Source organism: Chlamydotis macqueenii, chromosome 20, assembly GCF_036417535.1.
Source record: "Chlamydotis macqueenii isolate bChlMac1 chromosome 20, bChlMac1.mat, whole genome shotgun sequence".
Classification (NCBI taxonomy): Eukaryota; Metazoa; Chordata; class Aves; order Otidiformes; family Otididae; genus Chlamydotis; species Chlamydotis macqueenii.
Window position 1 is genome coordinate 2,921,069 of NC_141575.1, and position 16,493 is coordinate 2,937,561.

The 16,493-nt window shown below is 57.3% G+C and overlaps 1 protein-coding gene across 5 annotated transcripts in view; it reads left to right on the forward strand.

Annotated features, from left to right (window-relative positions):
* Positions 1 to 16,493, forward strand: part of KCNT1 (potassium sodium-activated channel subfamily T member 1) — a 79,866-nt gene that overhangs the window by 53,121 nt on the left and 10,252 nt on the right. For 4 of the 5 annotated variants that reach the window (XM_086763683.1, XM_086763687.1, XM_086763686.1 and 1 more), the window contains exons 3-20: positions 3,091 to 3,170; positions 4,174 to 4,273; positions 5,133 to 5,189; positions 5,795 to 5,843; positions 6,093 to 6,152; positions 6,884 to 6,958; positions 7,317 to 7,400; positions 7,490 to 7,584; positions 9,274 to 9,454; positions 9,550 to 9,714; positions 10,489 to 10,625; positions 10,858 to 10,921; positions 11,482 to 11,590; positions 12,099 to 12,207; positions 12,709 to 12,858; positions 13,030 to 13,268; positions 15,141 to 15,357; positions 16,274 to 16,379. In XM_086763683.1, the coding sequence (XP_086619809.1) occupies positions 3,091 to 3,170; positions 4,174 to 4,273; positions 5,133 to 5,189; positions 5,795 to 5,843; positions 6,093 to 6,152; positions 6,884 to 6,958; positions 7,317 to 7,400; positions 7,490 to 7,584; positions 9,274 to 9,454; positions 9,550 to 9,714; positions 10,489 to 10,625; positions 10,858 to 10,921; positions 11,482 to 11,590; positions 12,099 to 12,207; positions 12,709 to 12,858; positions 13,030 to 13,268; positions 15,141 to 15,357; positions 16,274 to 16,379 (2,077 nt within the window). The remainder of the gene's footprint in view (positions 1 to 3,090; positions 3,171 to 4,173; positions 4,274 to 5,132; positions 5,190 to 5,794; positions 5,844 to 6,092; positions 6,153 to 6,883; positions 6,959 to 7,316; positions 7,401 to 7,489; positions 7,585 to 9,273; positions 9,455 to 9,549; positions 9,715 to 10,488; positions 10,626 to 10,857; positions 10,922 to 11,481; positions 11,591 to 12,098; positions 12,208 to 12,708; positions 12,859 to 13,029; positions 13,269 to 15,140; positions 15,358 to 16,273; positions 16,380 to 16,493) is intronic. The other variant, XM_086763685.1, reaches the window with a different exon arrangement.

Below are 16,493 nucleotides of genomic sequence, written 5' to 3' on the forward strand. Positions count from 1 at the left end.
GATTTCCAAGTGTTGTTTCTTCCTGCGGCCATTGTGATGGATGAATACAGGGGTTACTTTTTCATTAAAAGTTAGATCTCTGCTAATCGCTCAGCTCTCTTATCCGTCACCGCTGATGTTCGTAGTCTCGGGGTGGGCTGCAGTGCTATAGATCAGGGAACCATCTGTCTGGTGACAGAGATTTATATTGCTGTTTGTTTCTTCGGTACGGAGGCGAATGTCTGGGGGAGGAATCGTGCTCCCTGACGTCTCGCTCTCCTCCATGCGTGGAATCCTCAGGGACCCTGATGAATGGGGTGCCCAGCGCTCATGACTGAGCTGACGGCCAGTTCCTAGAATTTCCTGGGCATTTTTAATAAGGAGAAGGAGCAATTAGCTTGTGTGGAGAGTGTTGTGAGAGGCTGTGGCTGGCTGATTTATGCCCCGACACAGATAAATTATTTGCCAAGTCTGGCTTTGGAAACAATTAATTTTAACGCGTGTTAAAGCCGTGTGTACGGAGCTCTGCGTTTATGGCTGCTCGCTCCGTAGGCATTGTGCTGGCTGAGCCGGTGTCATAAATTCTCCCACTCTCTCCCCAGTGCTTGTGGTCCCTGGTGGGTTGGTGGTCGCCCAGCCGCCTGCCCGCTCCCTTCTGCCAGCGAGCGCGGCTGGTGAACACACAGCGGAGTCGCTGCAAAGCCCCCCAGCCGCCCTCCCTGCCCCGGAGCCTGCGCGGTCCCCATGAGCATTGGGGCGCCAGGGGAGATGCAGGCTCAGCTCCCGTCCCTGCTGGGGATGGGCCGTTTGGGGTGAGGTACGTTCTTGGTGGAACCCGGAGTTGCCACCTCAGGTGCGTTTGTGTTTTAGCGTTTTCCTCACGTGATGCTGCTCAGCGTCCTGGTGAGGAGTGACGCGCTCGTGTCACTGCTGCTGGGTTTGCGGAGTGCTGCCAGCCGTACCTGGGCATCCTTCCCCTTGGCACTGTAACCAGCACAAGTGCCAAGTGTCTTAGCAGAGACCGGTGACTGCTGGTTATTGCCCCCTCCGTTACGGAGCTGCTCAGTGCATGACGTCCCCCCAGGGACGGGGCTGCAGGGCTCAAATGGGCGCCTCTCACCCCACTCCCGGCTGCTGCCTCTGCTCCGGGCTGTGCCGCTCCAGCAGCGTCAGGGAGGTGCCGGCGGTGAGGCTCTTGCAGCGGATCAGCCGCCCCGCGCCCGTCACCCCGTCCCTGCCAGCCGGGCAGCTGCTGCTGGGCTCCCGCTGTGCCGCTCCAAGGGAGGTTTAGCCAGAGAGCAGTTATGGCTTATGGCAGAGGCACACAAAGTTGGATAGCCCAGATAACGTTTTATCCCAGCTCTCATGCCCTGCATCACCATGAGGTGATGACTTTATCTCCATGCATTTACTTTTTGTACCTAAGGGTCTTGTAAATTAAAAATTGGGCTTTTCAATCTGATAAGGGAGTCCAGGAGCAGCCCCGAGGAGCTCTCACGGGCGTGCCACGCTCCTTATACGGTTTCCCCACGAGTGGTCAGACTGGCTGTGAAATGCCGGCGGGCACCAGTGTGTACTGGTGGGTACCAAGACAAGGGACTCCTGAGCAAGGAGGATCTCGTAAAACCCCTTCCCAATTTGCTGCCCAATCAGCTTGGCGTTAAGGCACAGTGACTATTTGTTTACCCCTCTGTTGTCGCAGCGAGCAGCAGCTGCTTTCCAATCCATCACGATTCGGTGGCGTGTGCCAGGCGGCACGCTCGGCTGGAGCCGGCACCGCGTGCGCGCAGGCGGAATGAAACGGGGTGGTCGCTTTAGTGAGCGTCGCGTGAATTTGCTCACCTCGGTCTGTGCCTTGGCTCGGTAACGTGCCTGATTAATGAGGTCTTGGTGACCTCTTCCAAGCAGTTTAAAAAAACAGTAATTAGAGTAGCACTTACTTAAGAGACTTGTTGAATCCGGTGAAGTAGGAGCGATGGCTAATTCATCGCGCCTAACTCTGTTATCAGCTGTAACGGTAATGAACAGACTTTGTCTTGCTCAGTCTAAAGCCGAAGCGTCAGAAAGCAATCCCCTTAGCAGGCTGGAGTGTCATTTATAACCCTGCCCGCTGTCAACAAGTCAGTTTGCAAAGGGCTGCGGGCGTTGGAAAAGCCATAGGAGAGGCGGGGGGCGGGTGGGCTGAGCAGGGACCCATTTTGCCTGCACACCCTTCATCTGGGTGTGCTCGATCCCAGACCCTGCCGGCATCCGTGAGGAGGAACCCCCAGCCTCAGTGAGGAACCCCCCGCCTCGGCAAGGCTTTGTCCTGGCCATGTGGTTGTGGGCACCCAGCTGGGATGTGGGGATGGGCAGGACAGCTGCACCTGGGGGTCGGTGGTGGGGACCGGAGCAGCTGAGAACCATGGTGGTCACAGCGGTGGCTGGGCCATTTTGAGTTTCACCTGCCAATTCCGGTGGAGTGCCCGGCAGACGGCTCTGCTGGGGTGCCTTGTCCCAGTGCCTCAAGCCGCCAGTGCCAAGTGATGTTCAGAGTTGGTTGGCAGCTCCTGGGTTTTTCTGGAATGGCCAAGTGTGGTATCTTAGCAACAAAGGGAATTTTTCTCCTTTTAAAGCAGATTTGGTTTTTAACAACTGCGATGCTGAATGTTGCTCCTGCCCAGGGCATGGGCGTGCGGAGAACATCGCCCTCGCCTGTTCCTGCTCTGCTGCAGCTGCGGGAGGTCGGAGCAGAGACAACATTGCTGGGGAGACTGCTCCAAGGCCACCGCTGCTCTGAGAGGTGTTGAGCATTATAAAGCGTGTGGGAAAAGAAAAGTTTGCAAGTCTGATGTCAGCTGGTTGCATGTGGATGAAGGCAAAGCCCTCAACCCAAAGCAGACCTGGCCCCGTGCGTCGCATTGGCTGCTTTGGTAGTGTCGATGTGTGCGTCTTGGGTGGTGGAACTGGGGATTTGGTATGGTGGAGCAGCTGAGAGCCCAGGGCTGAGCCTGGGGTCTGCTGTGGGCTGCTCCGGGGGGGTCACCCAGCCAGGATGGGGGCATGGGGCTCCTGGGCGCTCTGGGGACCTCCTGCCCCGCTGACCAGCTCCTCTGGGCGCTTTCCCCGCAGGGTGCAGGTCGAGTTCTACGTGAACGAAAACACCTTCAAGGAGCGGCTGAAGCTCTTCTTCATCAAAAACCAGCGATCGAGTGAGTGCTCCATGCGTGGAGCCCGAGCGGCTGAGAAACCAAACCCTGCCCAGGCTCGAGAGCCACGCTCTGTCCTTGCGGGACGAGAAGCCATTGCCATCTGCCGGTGGCTGTTTCCCCGCGTGTCCCCAGCAGACAGGGCTGCGGCTGCCCCTTGGCTTTTCTGTTGGGTGTTGACCAACTTGGTCTGGGGGGACGCGGTTGCACAGGGAGGAGGGAGGATGCTGCCTGGGGGGATTGGGGAGCCAACGTCCCCACCACGGCGCCGGCAATGCTCCCCGTGCCCGCAGGGACGGCAGTGGCTGTGGGGATAGCTCAGGCAGGCTGCGAGTTACCCACTCCCCCTTCAGCCATCTGGATTAGCCTCCCCTTGACTAATGGTGTTTTTATTTTCTTTCTCCGAGATGTCATTAGCTGTCTGGAGGGAGTCCGCTCCTTAATTTATAAATTCACATTTTCTTTTCCTCCCTGCATCCTGTCGGCTTGTTAAAAAGCTGGAGCGCAGCACAGCAGGGTGCCCACGGGGAAGTTTTTAATGAAAATGTGATGAATTTCTCGCTTGTAATTTGAGTAATAACCCAATGAACTGGCTGGGGAGGGCGGATGAAGCGGCCACTTTCGCTCACCATCCCTCCTCCTGCGAACTGTTTGCAGCATGGCGAGCAGAGCGGGGCCCCGGCCCTGCCTGTCTGATGCTTTTTAACGGATGCCTGCTAACGAGGGGGATACACTCCGGCAGCTCACATCTATTTGGGCCAGCGAGGAGCTGACTCATCGTTATTTATTTCTGTATTGTTCTCCCATGTGTCTGACACTGTGGGTAGGGCACGTGGAGCCCTGGGCAAAGTGTGAGGAACGCTTTCGTGCTGCCCTGGGGCTCAGTGGGGTCCTGGGGTGCAAGGAGCCCTGCAAAGCTTGTGGGAAAATAGAGAGGCTGTGCTGTGGGGTGCGTGGGTGCCGGGGTCGTGCTGCCCGGCCCACGCCGTGGTCCCCTCTGCCACAGGCCTGAGGATCCGGCTCTTCAACTTCTCGCTGAAGCTGCTCACCTGCCTGCTGTACATTGTCCGCGTCCTGCTCGACAATCCGGAGGAGGGCATCGGCTGGTGAGTGCCGCCGCCGCCTCCCCGCGCCGCCCCGGGCCATGGGGAGTGCGGCGCGGTGGCAGCTGCTCATGGTGGGTGTGAAGGTGGACAACGGATGGGTTTTCTCGCTCCGGCTGTTTGAATCCTGGCGGGCTTGGCTCCCTGCTCAGACCCCGTGGACAGGTGCATGGGGAGAAGGTGGTAGAAAAATTCAGGGTCACGTTCGTTGCCAAATGCCGGCTGGCTCTAACGATCAAGGGTGCAACGTGGCCTCCAGACACAGGCAGGAGCTCGTGACCTTAGTGCATCGCCCTGCAAGTGTTTTCTGAGCGCTGACACCCTTGAAGACACTTGTGCTAAATCTCATTTGGGCATTTGGGAAGGAAATATGTTTTGCCATTTAGATCCCTGAGGTGGCAGATGATTACATCCATCAGCTCCGCTCTGGGTCTCAGTGTAAGCCTATTTTGAATATGTCCTTGCTTTGTTTAGCCCACGTACAGTGTGGGTTTTTTTTTTTTTTTTTTCCCAAGAGCTAGGAGAATTAGCAATTTGATTTTCTCTTTGTAAAGGCTGCGAACGACCAGATACGTCAGTGTGGTCCAAAAGTGGTTTCGTACCTGTAAGAATTAAGCAGATGCACATCCTGTACAGGTTTAGCACATTCTCCAGGAGTAAGATGTTAAAAACCGCCTGGATGAGACAGGTTCCTGTGGAAAGCCCTGGCCACGGGGACCAGTGTGTGTTTGGCCCCAGGGAACATTGTCCAGGGGCCTTCCCAGCATCACAGCGGCGAGGGCACCCTGTGAGCCCAGTGCCCCTTTTCCTTCCTCCCCCCTCGCTGACCGTTTTCCCCTGCTTTGTCTTCTTCTTCTCCCAGCTGGGAATGCGAAAAGCAGAATTACACGGCGTTCAACCAGTCCACAAAAATAAACTGGTGAGTCAAGAGTCGCTCCCAGGGCTGGGGTCTGGCTCTGCTGGGATGCTGGGATGGGCAGGGCCGGTGCTGGCAGCTGCCCGTGACCGTTTCTTGGTGATGGTGCTGCTGGAGGGATGCGGAGCAGCATCCACGATCAAATAAATTGGCAAGTGCCTGTGGCTGCACCCTTGGGAATGGCTCATTCCCAGTGCCGAGGCTGCTTGAACAAGCTGTAAGGAACACCAGTACCAGTCCTGTGCTGGATCCTGGTCAGCAATGGCCTTGGATTTGCATTCACAGAATCACAGAATCACAGAATTATCAAGATTGGAAAAGACCTAAAAGATCATCCAGTCCAACCATCACCAATACTTCTCAGCTAAATCATATCCCTCAACACAACATCCAAACGTTTCTTGAACACCCCCATGGTCGGTGACTCCACCACCTCCCTGGGCAGTGCATTCCAGTGCCTGACTACCCTTTCCGAGAAGTAATATTTCCTAATGTCCAGCCTGAATCTCCCCTGGCGCAGCTTGAAACCATTGCCTCTAGCATTCGGTGGGGAGTAAAGGCGCTGCCGTTAGGGTACGGTTTAGATCCAGTTTGAATTTTCTTTGCAGGTCACACATCTTCTGGGTGGACAGAAAAATGCCGCTGTGGGCCGTGCAGGTGAGTGCCCAGACCTCGGGCAGGGTGGTGCGGGAGCACGGCAGGAGCTGGGGCTTGAGCTCTGCCGCCAGCGCCGCTCCGGGCGTCCTCTGCCCGCGACAGCGAGGGGCAAGGGCAAACGAACGGGCCCTCGTCTGCGACAGCCCCGGGCTCGTCATCGCGCGGGGCGGGGAGGGCTCGGCACAGCTCGGATCAACTGCCGAGGCGTGGCGCGAGCCCTCCGCAGCCTCTGCCTGTCTGTCTCCGCAGGTCAGCATCGCTTTAATCAGCTTCCTGGAGACCATGCTGCTCATCTATCTCAGCTACAAGGTGAGAGCCCCGGGGCGGGCGGAGGGCAGTGATGGGCCTGACCCCCCCGCCATTAATTTGTTTCTCCGCCTTCGAGCTGTCTGAAGCCTGCAGCATCCCGAGAGGGCGTTTGTCTCGGCGACGTCTCAGCTGGCTGGGACTGTTTTCTTTTCTCGTTCCCCCTCAGGCTGTGGATGAGCGTTTGGCAGAGCGGAGCTGGCGGATCCGTTCTTTTTCCGTTTTCCTTTAAATTCAGACCGCAGTGGTGTTTTGCAAATGCTCACTGGTTTTTATGGGAGGGCAGACTGACTCGCAAGGACCCGGAGCTGAGCTCGGCAGCGTGATCCCTGCTCCTGCTGGGATCTGCCGCCTCCGGAGTTAGCAGGCACCCAAAAAAGTGACCTTAAATGGCACCTTCTTGGGGTCCCTGGGACAGTTGGCAGACCCCGTGTCACCCCCTGGTTTGGGCGTGGGTGGTCTGCATCAGTCACTCTCCTCCTCCGTCCTCACGTGCAGTGCCGGTGTCCCCAGGCGCTGGGCAGTGGCGGTGATGGACAGAGGGATGCAGTGCCTACGGAACGGCCGGAATGGTTTGGGAAGGCGTTACTCTGCCGTAGGCAAACCCGAGCATCTCTGCCTGCTCTGGCGTGCTTCCCTTACTTAGCAGGCTCTGTGGTGGAGTGGGAGCTTTTTAATTAGCATTTGGCACATTTTTAAGCTTATTTAATTATTATTTGGTTTTAATTCCTCAGGGGAACATCTGGGAACAGATTTTCCGCATCTCATTCATCCTTGAGATGATCAACACGGTGCCATTCATTATCACGGTGAGTGTTTCCCAGTGACATTTTAAAGCAGCTTTAAGTTTGATAAGTACTGGAGTTCTGGTGGTGAAATAAAGAAAAATGGATGTCTGGCCAAGTCGTAGTTAAAGCTGGCAGGATATTTTTCCTTCAATATTTTTCAATATGATGACTTTCTCTGGAGTGTTATCCCGCAAACCACCCTCCCTTTGCGGCTGCTCCGCTGCAGCCAAGGGGAGTGGGGCAGCGTTGGGAGGCAGCCTCGCAGGGGCTGGTGCTTGGTTTGGAGATGGATCCTTCCCAACAGGACTCCAGCTGGCTGTTTACAGCTTTTTCTGATAGCGAACATGGATTTTTCTGAGAGTAACTCTTGCTCTCCTAGATATTCTGGCCTCCTCTGCGGAATTTGTTCATTCCTGTGTTTCTGAACTGCTGGCTTGCCAAGTACGCCCTGGAGAACATGATTGTGAGTGATGGGACGCATCCCACCCCTCCGCCCCTGGTCACTCTGCCGTGGGGCTGCTCAAGCTGGTGGGTCCTCTTCTCTCTTCCCAGAACGACCTGCACCGAGCCATACAGAGGACCCAGTCTGCGATGTTTAACCAGGTGCTCATTCTCATCTGCACCCTCCTGTGTCTCGTTTTCACGGGGTGAGTGCTGCTCTCCGTTTCGCTAAGCCACCCTCTTCATCCAGGGAATCGGCTTTGATGGTCCCAGGTGGAGCCGGGCTCTCACAGGGCTTGCAGGGCAGGGAGGTGGGATGGGACCTGCCCAGCTGTGGTGGGGTGGTATGGCCAGGACATCACGTGGTGATTTGGGAAGCTGGAGGAGGTTCTGCCTTTAAGTGGTGTCTTCTAGCTTGATTTTTCAGCCTGAGAGCTTTGTGGGCATTGAAGAAAGCGTAACTGCTTAGGGCTGCTGGTCGGATTGAACGCCCAAGTCTTTGCCATCCCGTCTTTGCTAACGGGACAGATCTCAGCTCCTCGGGCTGAGCTTCGGGATCGGGGGAGCCGTGGTGAGGAGCGTGCCCCAGGTTTCCACATGCATCCCTGGGCTTTGGCTTGGGCACGGCCACGTCTGCTGGAGCTTCGGGGGAAAACCCTGGACCCTCATGCCCTCGGCGCTGGGCTCCTCCCAGCACTGAACGCTGGGAAGATCAATTCCTATTTTAGAAGACAATTATCCTCCCTAATTCTATGGTTTTTAACTGATGTGTGTGAGGATGAGGGCGTTGTCGGAGAGGGATGGGCGATGCGGACACAGGAGTAGTGCTGCAGGGTCAAGGGCAGGGACAGCAGCTTCCCGCGGGGACGTGGGCTCAGACGTGTGTGACGGCTCATTCACCGGGTCCCGCTGGACCGGCTGGCTCCCACCATGCTCTTCCTCCTCACCAAGTCACCGTGGCTGCTGAGCTCGTTTGTGTAACAGGCCACTGGGGCTCCAGCTAATTAACCGGGCCTTTTACCCCACGCGTTGCCAACAGCAAGGGCGTCTTTTTATGAAGGAGTCAGCTCCCGTCACTGGTACTTAGCTTTGAATTAGGCTGCTTGAATCTTCCCTCTGGCTCGTGAGGAGCGAGAGGATTTGAGACATGTAATACCCTTAAGTTGCTGAACAGACAGGAAATGAAGCTTTTAGGCTCGTGAGTCTTTGGCAATAAAGACAGTCCTCTGATCTGAATGACTAATGCAATTTTGGAGCTCATCAGTGCTCCCCACCCGGGGCACCTCCTGCCCGCTGGGACCGTGGACGTGTTGCTTGGCGGATGCCGCCGGGCTACAATTGGGGTCCAGAACAATTTACGTGATGCTTGCGTTTAGAAAAGTGACTTTGAAACTGCGGGTTGGTGGAGTTGTGCTGCCTGCCTGTCCGTGGGGAGCCAGGTGGCTCTGTGGCACGGCTTTGCAAGGGCCAAGGTTGGGCAACGGGATCTGCCGGAGCGTGTGCCCCTGTAACTGAGAGCCCTTCCCACGGGCTGAGTCCCCCCAGAGCCTGACTGGGACAGCTGATCGCTTCCACATTTTGCGTTTTTGCAACGCAAGGGCAGCCCCTGGGTGATGCTCAACACTGTGTCCATGGCCCGGGACCTGGACCCCTGTGCTGCTTTGGTGAGCAAGCACATCAAACAAACTCCTCCTGTAGACGCTGTTAGCTGAATAATTTCTGTTGGGGACATAAACCCAGTGCTGATGCTGACAGCGTCTTACAGACAAATTTCCTCCATGGACATGGTGTAAGTCACCTTCTAGGGTTGCCCACTGGCTTCAGCAGGCGCTATGGGCACTGCCCGTCGCCCAACTGGGGAAGCACTCGCTGTGATGTCTGCTCTCTCCCTTCAGGACCTGTGGCATCCAGCATTTAGAACGAGCAGGTGAGAAGCTTTCCCTCTTCAAGTCCTTCTACTTCTGCATCGTCACCTTTTCCACCGTGGGCTATGGAGACGTGACACCAAAGATCTGGCCTTCCCAGCTCCTCGTCGTGATAATGATTTGTGTCGCCCTGGTCGTGCTGCCACTCCAGGTTAGACTTGCGCAGCCGAGGGCGGAGAGGGATGCGGAGCCTGCACCCGGGCAGCCCTGCCGAGGGGGACATCAGCCCTCCGCCTTCCTCTGCAGTTCGAGGAGCTCGTCTACCTGTGGATGGAGCGGCAGAAGTCGGGAGGCAATTACAGCCGTCACCGTGCACAGACAGAGAAACACGTCGTCCTTTGCGTCAGCTCCCTCAAGATTGATCTCCTCATGGACTTCCTCAATGAGTTTTACGCCCACCCGCGCCTGCAGGTGAGGACCAGGCGTGTTGCCACACTGTGCTTGGGCAACGCTTGCCCTTGCCAGGCTCGCAGCCTTGCTGGGCACGGCTGGGTCGCTGCTGCTGGTGAGGGTAAGGTAAAAACCATCCAGCCCAGCACCGGGAAGCACGTGCTGCGCTGGCTAAGGAGAGGTGAGAAGTGGTAGGGCCACCTTGCTTTGCCATCTCCATGATGGGTCTCTCTCTGCCTGATCCACCCCGTTTTCTGGCCAGGCCTGTTAGAACACCGTGTAAGCACATGGAAAGGGACCAGAGGGGCTTTTCTAAATGCAAGGATGCCTTTGGTGAATGAAGAAGCTCAGACAGAAACAGAAGGTGTAATTGCTAAACCTCGATGGGATTTACCCGGCTCTTACTGGAGTATCTCCACATAATAAGTCATCTTCTTGCAAATGCCTGTGCCTTTCCTGCTCCCCAGGATGAGAGCATCACAGACACGTTGCAGGTTTCCGTTTCATTCCGACACTCACATGCACTTCGTTCCCGTCACCCAGCCTTGACTCCCTACGTTCAGGCTTTAAAATCCATAAGAGGCTCTGCTTTGCTGTGAGCGTGCGGCTCTTTCCTGGTTCTGTAGTCAGCTGTGCCTGCGTCGGCTTTATTGAAGCAGCAATGCAGAGAAGCTGCTGATGACCCTTGCAGGGTTTCCCAAAACCCTTGCAGGACCCTGGAGCAGGGGCAGGGGGTGTCATACAAAACCCAATGTCTCGGGGGACCGCCGACCCACACGAGCCCCTCTCTTTCAGGATTACTACGTGGTGATACTTTGCCCGACGGAGATGGATATCCAGGTGCGGCGGGTGCTGCAGATCCCTCTGTGGTCGCAGCGAGTGATCTACCTCCAGGGCTCGGCGCTGAAGGACCAGGACCTGATGAGAGCCAAGTGAGCAGAGGGACACGCTGCACATCCGTGGCGAGGCCGGTCCTGCCGTGCTGCCCGCGGGCCTCGGAGCCGCAGAGGAGGGTCCCCAGTAATGCCCAGATGTGATGATGGGCATCCCTGCATGGCTTCGCTGGGGTCCCAGTGGGGGCTGGCAGTGCCCTGGCTGGTCCGGGCGGGTGCTCAGCTTTGCTGGCCCCATGCAGTTCACGGGGTGGCTGCTCTCTGTTTGCAGGATGGACAACGGAGAAGCCTGCTTCATTCTCAGCAGCCGAAACGAGGTGGACCGCACCGCGGCGGTAAGCCAGGCCTGGGGGGTGGCACGGTGGTAGGTTATTCATTTCTCAGCTGGGTCCGGGGTGGTCGCTGCATCTCCCGTCTGCCCGGCACAGGACAGTGCCAGGAGGCAGCAGGGCAAAAGCGTGGTGCTGGAGTGCTGAGCTCTGTCCCCTGGGCACGTGCACAGGCAGTGCGCCCCGCACTCCTTCGGGGAGCTCACCCCAAAACCTCCTCGCCTCATTCAATCTTATCCCAGCCCAGGCAGGGACTTTACTGGGAAGATTTTACTTTGGGGGCCCTGGGAGAGGGAGGGGGTGGCAGTGGTGACAGCTCTTGCTGCCGGCCGGTGCCAGGGATGCTGCCCATGCAGCTCGCCTTTCATCTGCTGTCCCAGTTTCCCATTGGTGCCGGGTTTTGGGGAGCAGGAGAGGACAATTGTCCCCCGTTAGCAGTGGGTGTTGGAGGAGCCCTTGCTGTTCGTCTCCACGGCGGCTGGGTGCTTTGCATTTCATCCCGGGTGTAGAAACATTGGGGAAAATAAGCCATCAGGCAAGTAGCTCTTGCTCTTCTCCTTGGCTAGGACCACCAGACCATCCTGAGAGCCTGGGCTGTGAAAGATTTTGCTCCGAACTGTCCTCTCTACGTTCAGATCCTAAAGCCCGAGAACAAGTTTCACGTCAAGTTTGCTGGTGAGTCGGAGGGGCTGCATGGCACTGCTCACTTCATCGGTCTGGGCCGCCTTACCTGCCATCACAGGTGTTTCCAGCGGTGTTTCCATCTCGGAGGAGTCCGTGGCCTGGTGCTGAGACTCCTCTCGATTGCTGGAAGAGATTTTGGGGCTGCCAGCCCCTTTGTGACAACACACCTGGGGCCAGGGGAGAGCTGGCTCCAGGCTGCTCCGGGATGGGGGCACCAGTCCCATGTGTGCTTGGGCATGCGTCCCTGCGGATGTGGCAGCCGTGGGCTGATGTCCACGTGGTTGAATTTCAGCCTGCATCCCTGTTTTCCTGCCCACATTAATCCCATTTGTGGTGTTTCCTGTGGGCTGTTGACTGGCTGAAAGCCCTCCTGGACTGGCAGGAGGAGGGAGCACCCAGCACCCAACACCACTTCAAAAATTACTTCAACCCTGGGCACCGCTGTGCAAGGAACCCATCCATCTCCCTCCCCGCCGTGATGGTCCCCTCTGCCTTTCAGATCATGTCGTCTGCGAAGAGGAGTGCAAATACGCCATGCTGGCGCTGAACTGCGTCTGCCCCGCCACCTCCACCCTCATCACGCTGCTGGTGCACACCTCCCGCGGCCAGTGAGTCCTGCCCGTCCCTGCCCGTCCCTGCCCAGCCTGAGCGCAGAGGGATGGCAGAACCAGGGGCTCTGGGCTCAGAGGGAAGGGTGAGGGGTCTGGGGGAGCACACTGGGACCCCTAACCAGGTTAGGAGCAAAAGCTGATATTGTAGGGTGAAAATACCAGTGCAAATGGGCTGGCCAATATCGCCTTTCCAGAGACTGGGAATAAAAATGTCGTCTTTATACCTGCACGGTCCCACTGGAGGGACGGTGAATTGACAGCCCGTGCAGACCCAGACCCTGCAGGCTGTTGGGTGGGTTTATATAAAGCACAGCTGGAAGGAGCTCCGCCAGCCCGGTGAAGCAGTGGTGTGGGTCCTAGCACTCCCGCCGTGCCGTTCCGCTCCGGGAGCTGGCTGATGTGCTGGGGTCTGTGCCAAGGTCATATGCTGGCACTGGAGGGGTCCCATCCCAGCACTGGGGGAGGTCCCATCCCAGCACGCTGCTGCTGTTGTTGCAGGGAGGGCCAGGAGTCCCCGGAGCAGTGGCAGCGGATGTACGGGCGCTGCTCGGGCAACGAGGTCTACCACATCCGAATGGGCGACAGCAAGTTCTTCATGGAGTACGAGGGGAAGAGCTTCACCTACGCTGCCTTCCACGCACACAAGAAGTGAGGGCAGGGCTGCAACAGGCCGTGGCGGGCAGGGCGTATCTCCTGATCTGTGTCCCCTGAGGGCGTGGGGCTGGGGCTGGAGGGTGCCGTGAGGTCCCTTGTGCAGGGACAAAGCTCCATAGGGGCTTTTCTCCAGCTGCGAGTGCCCACGTTGTGCTCCCGGCACAGGTACGGCGTCTGCCTGATCGGCATCCGGAGGGAGGACAATAAGAGCATCCTGCTGAACCCCGGCCCGCGGCACATCATGGCGGCGTCCGACACCTGCTTCTACATCAACATCACCAAGGAGGAGAACTCCGCCTTCATCTTCAAGCAGGAGGAGAAGCAGAAGAAGAAGGGCTTTGCGGGGAGAGGCATCTACGACGGCCCGTCCCGCCTGCCCGTGCACAGCATCATCGCCAGCATGGGTGAGTCGGGGGGCTCGGCGGGAGGGAAGGGCAGCACCCCACACACACCGCTCCGGCTCCTTCCCCAGGTTCAGTTTCATCATTTTCCCCAGATTTGATTTTATTTCGCAGACTCCTTGCCATGCCCCCCGCCTGGGTGTTGCTGGGAGCCACTGAAAAAAATCCCTTCCCATTCCCTGTCCCAGTCGCCTCCCCAGTAAAATAACAGACTGCTCCTCGTACCCCGGCTGCTCCCAGCAAGCTCACGTAGACGTCTGTTATCATTAACAGTATTTGCATAAACCCCCCAGGCCCTGGCTAGAGGAATAAATGCCGCTGGCCGCATCCTAAATCACGTTTATGATTCGCAGCCCGACGGCGAGCCGAGTTTGCTCTGCAGCGAGTGGTGCATTTTCACAGATGGAAAATACCATGAGTCATTACTTCCAGCGCGTATCTGGGGAAAGCGAGTGCTGGGGCTGCCTGGAGCGGCTGTGCTGCACAAGCAGATTACATGCCAGGCAAATAATTTATACATTTGTACTCATGAGCAGCAATTTGCATAGATTATCCCCCAGCAAGCCACAGAGCACTTTGCCGAACAGCGTTTGTCAGTGTTCCCGTTACACAGCTCGTTCATGGGGGGACTTTTGGCGACGGGAGGGAGAGAGAACGCATGAGCCCAACGCCTGGGCTTTGCTTGCTGTGAAGCTCCCCGCGTTCCTGACCACCTAAAAATCACTGTTTGGCGTGGACTGGATGAGAGCCTCAGCAGGAGGTGGCCATGGCTGGGGGCCAGGGAGGGTGATGCGCCCATTGTGGGAGCACCCTGAGCTGTGACCCCGGGAGATGCTCCCCGCAGCGACGCCCAGGTGGGGTTGCTGGTGGGTGCTGTGCCAACGCTCCCTGTGCCTGTTGGTTTAGCCTGTCCTGGTCTGGAGAGGCTGGACCGATGGGCTGAGGTGAACTGGATGAGGTTCAACAAGGCCAAGTGCCGGGTTCTGCACTTGGGTCACAAGAACCCCACACAACGCTGCAGGCTTGGGGAAGAGCGGCTGGAAAGCTCCCTGGCGGGAAGGGACCTGGGGGTGCTGGTTGACAGCTGGCTGAACTTGAGCCAGCAGTGTGGCCAAGAGAGCCAACAGCATCCTGGCTGGTGTCAGGAGCAGGTGGCCAGCAGGAGTAGAGCAGTGATCCTGCCCCTGTGCTTGGCATTGGTGAGGCTGCACCTCGAGTACTGTGTGCACTTTTGGGCCCCTCAGCACAAGAAGGACGTTGAGTGGCTGGAGCGCATCCAAAAAAGGGGTAATGAAGCTGGTGAGGGATCTGGAGAACAAGTCTGATGAGCAGCTGAGGGAACTGGGATTGTTCAGTCTGGAGCAGAGGAGGCTGAGAGGAAACCTCATTGCTCTCTACAGCTACCTGGAAGGAGGGTGTAGGGAGGTGACTGTTGGTCTCTTCTCCGAAATAACTTGTGATAGGACAAGAGGAAATGGCCTGAAGTTGTGCCAGGAGAGGTTTAGGTTGGATATTGGGAAACACTTCTTTACTGGAAGAGCGGTCAGGCACTGGAACAGGCTGCCCAGGGCAGTGGTGGAGTTGCCATCCCTGGAGGTGTTCAAAGAACGTGTGGATGTGGCACTGCAGGACACGGTTTAGTGGGCATGGTGGTGTTGGGCTGACGGCTGGACTTGATGATCTTGGAGGTCTCTTCCAGCGTTAAGATTCTATGGTTCCATGATTTATCTGGGTTGCGTTTAACAGGCACGGTGCACGGTCCTGCATGCTCCGCCTTGTCCCCGTACAGGGCTCAAAGGTGCGATGCTTTGCCGTCGTGGCTCTCTTCACCTCCTTATAGCGGGTTTGCTGTGCTTCCCTCCCCACCATGTCCAGGTACAGTAGCCATGGACCTGCAGAACACGGAGTGCCGCCCCGCTAACAGCAGCAAGCTGACGCTGCCGGCGGAGAACGGCTCGGGCAACCGCCGGCCCAGCATCGCGCCCGTCCTCGAGCTGGCCGACACCTCGTCCCTGCTGCCCTGCGACCTGCTCAGCGACCAGTCGGAAGACGAGATGACGCAGTCGGACGAGGAGGGGTCGGCGGTTGTGGAGTGAGTCGCCTGCCCTCGGTCGAGCCATCCGTTGTGTCGGAGAGATGGTGACCATCGCGCGTGATGGGTGTTCAGTGGTGGCTGAGGGGCGCTCTGGCTGAGCCCCTCTCGGCTTTTTCTGAGCACACCAGCGTCTGTAACACGGGCAATCGCTGCTTGGCCGCAAGCCTTTCCTGCTGCTTTGGAGAAGTCTCCTCTGGATATCGGCGAAATTGCGCAGAGCCAGACGCCGCTGGGCGTGGGCAGGGTCCGCCAGTCCTCTCGCCTCCCTTCGCTCGCCGGCATGTAGAGGATCCTGTTCTCCTTTGCACATAAATAAAGAATGCAGAAGAAATGTTTACAGCAGCTGTAAAGCCGTTGGTTTGTGACAGGCAGACAAGCACTTGCTTTGCTGGTGAGCTGTTTGGGTGCTGCCGCAGCGACGCGGGGAGTTTGCTGAGTATCTGCAAACTCTCACCAGTTGCCTTTTAACTCACGTCCACTTTTAGCTGCTCCTTAAATGAAAATTTCTGCTTCTGGTTCCATCAAAAATACAATTGGTGGTTTTTAAAAAACGCCTATTCACAAAAACATACTCTAAAAACGCCCATGCGGTTTATTGCTCCTTTATCTGGCTCAGCGTCGCCCTCCCCTCCCTTCAGCTGTGCTCAGTGGTCCTTTCTGCTGCCTTCTCCACCCGTGCTGGGAATGCTGCGTGCCTACAGTCTCATCACCCGTTGCGTAGCAAAAGAGATTCCTAAATATGCGTATCTTGTAAAATTTCCAGCTGCTGTGGGAGAGTTTTGCAAAGCTTTTGCCCGTGATGTGCTTGGGCCCTGGTGTGCTGCTTTTAAATGTTTTTCCCAGTGCCTGAGTGTCGTACGTGTGGAAAGCTCTCCCCGTGTCCTCACGCCGCTGGATTTTCTCTCTGCCGCAGGTACGTGAAGGGCTACCCCCCCAACTCCCCCTACATCGGGAGCTCCCCGACTCTGTGCCACCTTTTACCCGAGAAAGCCCCTTTCTGCTGCCTGAGGCTGGACAAGGTACGACGGGACCCGGGCGGCTGCCCGGGGCCATGTTCCCACGGGAGCAGGACGGCTCCGTGCATGGTGGGCAGCCGAGAGCCACGCTGAGTCCCTGCACTGCCTTCCGCCGCA